The sequence below is a fragment of the Amblyomma mixtum genome, chromosome 9, assembly GCF_055824585.1.
Source record: "Amblyomma mixtum isolate Tamu chromosome 9, ASM5582458v1, whole genome shotgun sequence".
In the NCBI taxonomy this organism is placed as follows: domain Eukaryota; kingdom Metazoa; phylum Arthropoda; class Arachnida; order Ixodida; family Ixodidae; genus Amblyomma; species Amblyomma mixtum.
Window position 1 is genome coordinate 90,301,872 of NC_143020.1, and position 4,994 is coordinate 90,306,865.

Consider the following 4,994-nt stretch of genomic DNA (forward strand, 5'->3'; position numbering starts at 1 on the left):
TGGTTATCCGATTTGGAACACCCAACGAATGAAAATAGAGATGCCGCTGTTGCAAGCATGCAAGGAGGGAGCCTTGAAAAACTTCGTTGTCAGCATGCAAGAATATCATGCTATCATTGGTAAGAAGGCACGACGGAAAAGAGGCTCCTCCTGAAAGAAATATTAGAAATAGAAAGTCAGCGCGCATAAGCAATTACACCTGAAAGATTGGTGCATGAGGTGCTTCAAGTCTAACCTAAGTGAAGTTTACACAAGGAATTCAGAGGACATTTCTCTATAAGGTAGGCATTGTTGAAGTTTAAACATTTTTCAGGGCAAAACATTAGCAGTAGTAGTACATAGTAGCTGATACACTAGTTAGTACATAGCTGAACCCTTTCGGATGACAGAGGCTGAACGGAGTTTTCAGGGTACCGCAAGTTGCACCGAAAACCGCTTTCGTAACCCTTAATGCAATACGGCAGAAGGAAATCCGCGTCGATCGAGAACATCTTCCCTATAACACATAAAAGTGCAAAAATAAAATTGTCTCGCCGGGCCGTTTGCGCATTCGCACTGCCTTCGGTTGCTGGCCTGTACTGAGAGCATCATTGCGGCAGTTTTTTTTCACTGGTAAGAAGGTTCCTCACGCGTTCCAGATACAAGATCAAAAGTGCTTCTTGAAATCGGGGTATGCAAAAAAAATACTGCGCTCTGCACGGACGCAACGCACAGATGCTTTGCACACACGAAGCTTGCACGCAATTTCCTTGCTGGAAGGAGCCCCAGCCTCACATTCTGAGGGCGCCTTCATTCTGTGTATGGGTGAAAAGCACGGCAAGGGCGATTAGCGCAGCAGTGGGAGCGGTTCTCTTTTAAAGTGAAAGCTTTACTACTTGCACTTTCAGCCTTTGCCGTGGTGCGGCGGTGCCACCATTGACCTTTAGTTGACCTCTGTGTGACGTCATGTGTGACATCACGCCGAAGAGAAGGGCGACCGACTCTCGCCGTCGCAATCCTGTGCGGTGCCACCACCGGCGCCTAACCTCTGCGCTCTCCGCTAGGAGCGCAACAGGTGCTTTGTGACGTCACGCCGAAGAGAAGGGCGACCGACCAACACCACCTAGACTAGACAAGGCCCCTCCACGGAGGCCGTGACGTCACTCCAGTGGCCCGGCAGCCCCCCTCGGCCGCTCCTTTCGGTCGCCACGCATTCGCGTTAGATATGTCTTGGGTGCTTGTTAGGATAAAAACCGGGGTGCGTTTTTTTTTTTTGTAGAAGAATATAGTGTTTGCGACTCCAAGGCATGCACCGCGAATATGTGAGGCTGCTTTTAGTCTTTACGACAGCATACTGAAACAGTGCTACAAATGCGTTTGTACAAATTGCTTTATTGGAAAGCATGGCTAGAACTGACCCTTTTCATTTCTTGCTTAATGTTTTCATCTTTCTCTCTGCAGCCTTCTTTTGTGCAGAGCTGTGAATCGTATCATTTTGTAGTCTACAAAAGTTGTTCAAAGCTACGTTCGTTGCAGCACACACTACCTGTCGCACGAGAGTCTCTGTAGTGTGTCCATTTTCGCACGTTTCTGGATCAACATCTCCAATAATAGAGGCGGAAATGGAGCTGACAATGGCACGTTGGTTGTCCGATGCGAGGAAAGAATTTGCGTTTTCTCCCGTGGTGAGTTTTTCCACAACAAGGGTTGTAATTAGCACCATATGCACAGTGCATGGTTGCGGGAACTTTAATCCTCCCCTTGATAAGTTGGCAATCATTTTCGTGGATTCAACTTCTATATCCCGATTCTCCAGAATGAGAACGCTGCGGCAAAATGTGCAAGACACCTTCTTGAGAGCTGAATGTGCACAGTATCCAGCGATGTAGGCGACGACTTCCATGTCGTGCTTCGGGCTGGAAATTTCTTCATCAGAGACCAGCACGGAGAAGTTGTGTTGCGGAATTTCTTCTGTGTCGTTCGCGCTGTTGTTCTCTGGCTGCGGAAGCATCAGCAGCTTTTGTAGACGAATTTTCTTTTCTGATTCGAGAAGCTGTCGCACAGAAATGTGATACTGTGCACCAGCAAGCTGACGATATCGACCGAAGCGATCCTCAAGTGTGTCCGTCTGAAATTTGCCTAGGAGAACATACCTGAATTTCAGGTCTTCTAGGCAGTAACGCGACAACTCAACAAGAGAGTAGCAAGTTAGCCTCAAAGCAGTATGTGTTTCCTTCGTCATGCAGCCACTGGTCATGTTGACACTGCGCCAAGCGTCCAGCCAGTCTACCATGCCGTTCAGGAAAGTCAGCTGTTCATCAACCACCGTAGTGACAGGATTCTGCAGGGAGTCGTTCAGTCGGCGACCTTTGGAAGGGCTCTTTACGTTGACGACCTTCCACCAGTTTGTTATAATGTTGATGAAGAGGGCTGTTGAATTGGCGCTCATGAGTTGGAAGGCTTCGCCACGCATTTCAAGTGCGTTTGCGATAAACGGGTTCATGACGTTTAAAACCAACTCTACATTTTGTCTTTCCATAGGTGTTGGATTGACTGCTTTGGCATTTAGCTTGTAGCCGAACTTTAAGAGCGATGTCATCTCCGATGAATAAAGCTGTCGCACGGCTTCAAACGATGCAGCTTTCATTCTGGGAGGTCCTACGGGCAGTTCTCCAGACAGGCTCATTTCAGGAAAATAGAAACATGTTCCTTCGTTTTTCTGGTTGATCCAATTATTCCTGACGCATTTGAGTATGTGCACAGGGTCGATGACAAAAAAAAGAGGACGGCTTTTATCGGCTGGGTGGGGATAAACAATGTTCACTTCATGGTTCCTTGAGAAAAGCGACATCATTTTCCGATTGAGCGAGTTGTTATCAGTAACTACAGCTATGACTTTAAGGCCCATAGATTCCACCTCCAAAATTATCTTCTTGCAGTACTCATGTAGGATTTCGGAGTTCATTTTAGAAACGGGCAGAATGTGTATCACATCTTTGTTGGCTGACAGGAGCGATTGAACCATGAAAACATGGGCTGTTGTGGCTGCTTCTTGAGAATTGGCTGATGATCCTACTATGCTGCCTCCCTTGTAATCGAAGTACGGCTTGATGTGAATTTCATCAAGCATCAGCACTACAGTCTTTTCGTGCGGCTCCATGCACTTCACCCTTTCTTTGATGTAGGAAAGAAAGTGGGCTTGGTTTTGTTCCTGCATTGGATCGCCTCCATACTTGGAGCAAACGCGGCGCAGTGTTGAAGGATGGGGTAACGTCAACATCGACGCCGACCTCGCAAAGTTATAAGCGTGCGGGGAAATGGAGTGCAGGATGCTAGAAAACACTAAAGTTTCAGCACTGTATCGACGAATGGGGGCAGCGAGTGTGAGAGCAATCTGCTCGTTTAGAAGACGAAACAAGGCACTTTGTTCTTTGGTTGTATCGTTGTCTTCAGACAGCTCACTGAGCAAGGAGCCGATCTGCTGCAGCACTCTCGTTGTTTTTGACGCACTTGCAGCTTCTGGCGTCTCCGTCATGTGATTTTCTAGCTGCTCGAGCATTAAGGACAACGTACGGGTGTCACGCACTGCATCTGGCACTGAGCGTCCACAGGGTAATGAAATAAGCTTAATCATACCTGCTGACACTGAAACTGAGAGATCAGCAAACACTGTGACGGAAAACCTAACATGTGGTGCAGGATTATCCTCGATGCGGAGAAACATTACACAGCGATCATTGACGCTGACGGTCCAGAACTCACAATTGCAGACAGCAGAAAGTTTGCCCTTCAAGTCTTCAAGTGATGACACTGCATTTCTCTCCTCTTCTTCTCCTTTTGTGTCTATGGAGTTCTTGATTGCCTTGCTCAAGGCCTCGTCTTCCATTCGTGCTCTCTTAGAGGCTGGAGATTCGCGACGAGTACTGCTTGTGCTCAGGTACGCTGGACAGTTAGGGAAAATCGACGGTACGGCATCTGGCACTAGGTGCACCCTCTCGCTGTCAACTGTCACAGTTTTTCCCGACGCTGCATCGAAATGTGACAGCTTCGTGATGAGTTCACTCCCTTGGAAGTGAAGTTCGCAAACCTGCGCCACACGTGAAAACGACTGAATTATCATCGATATATGGACACACTATTTTATGAAACATCTGTTATGATGCATTTTGACACTGTCCTGAATATTTCTGCTCGTTTACACCGCATTGTCCTTCCGGAAGCGCAATAAAACTGCGAACGTTTTGACCACTAACCATACTTAATTGCTTCAAGAGTTACTAAGCGAGAACGCGAGTCATGCGATGCACAATGTAATGAAGTAAATATCGTCTGCTCACCTTGGAGTGTATGCTGGGTGTGAAATCCTTGCGCGGAATGGCTCTAATCCAGGATTGCCTCCGACCTTCATTCTTGGGGAAAGAGAAAACCCGCACTTTGGGCCCATTGTCGTAATTCCCGCGGCATCCCGGAACACAACACCGTCCCATGTCGCACAAAGTGAGGCGTTTGCTTTTGCTCAAAGCCACAGGATTGTTGCACGCAACACTTCCGCAACTATTCTGCACACAGACACACAAGCACGATCGCACACAAACGCAAAGATAGTAAAATAAGACACTTCACCAAAAACGAAAAGAGCGCAAAAAGAATGTCAGCGCAGTGCGACGCAGCACTGAACCTAACCAGAGGAAGCAAGGACAGGCGGGTGGCAAACACGTTCCGACTTGTCAAAAATTTTTGACTCGCCCCGTCCCCCCGTCGCGAGGGCGCCTGCCGGCAACAGGAGAATCGGACAACTAGCGTGACGTAGGCAGTCTGGAGAGGAGGACATGAACAGGCCTTGTCAAGTCAAGGTGGTGTTGGACCGACTCGCGCCGTCGCAAGCCGCGGCGGTGCCACCACCGGCGGCTAACTCCTGCGCTCTCCGCTAGGAGCGTGATTGTGGCATTACGCTGAAGAGATTAGGCTCGACTCACGTCGCTAGAAAGCAGTATTCGCGATCTCGCGCCGTCCGT

At 48.4% G+C, this 4,994-nt stretch overlaps 1 protein-coding gene across 1 annotated transcript; it reads right to left on the reverse strand.

The window, feature by feature from the left end:
• Positions 1 to 1,402: 1,402 nt before the first annotated feature.
• On the reverse strand, positions 1,403 to 4,767 carry LOC149330076 (uncharacterized). The gene is made up of 2 exons (XM_089559728.1): positions 4,317 to 4,767; positions 1,403 to 4,066 (listed from the first exon to the last, which is right to left on the reverse strand). The coding sequence occupies exons 1-2, from the start codon at positions 4,464 to 4,466 to the stop codon at positions 1,403 to 1,405; spliced, it is 2,814 nt and encodes a 937-aa protein (XP_089415854.1). The 5' UTR covers positions 4,467 to 4,767.
• Between the last annotated feature and the right edge of the window lie 227 nt (positions 4,768 to 4,994).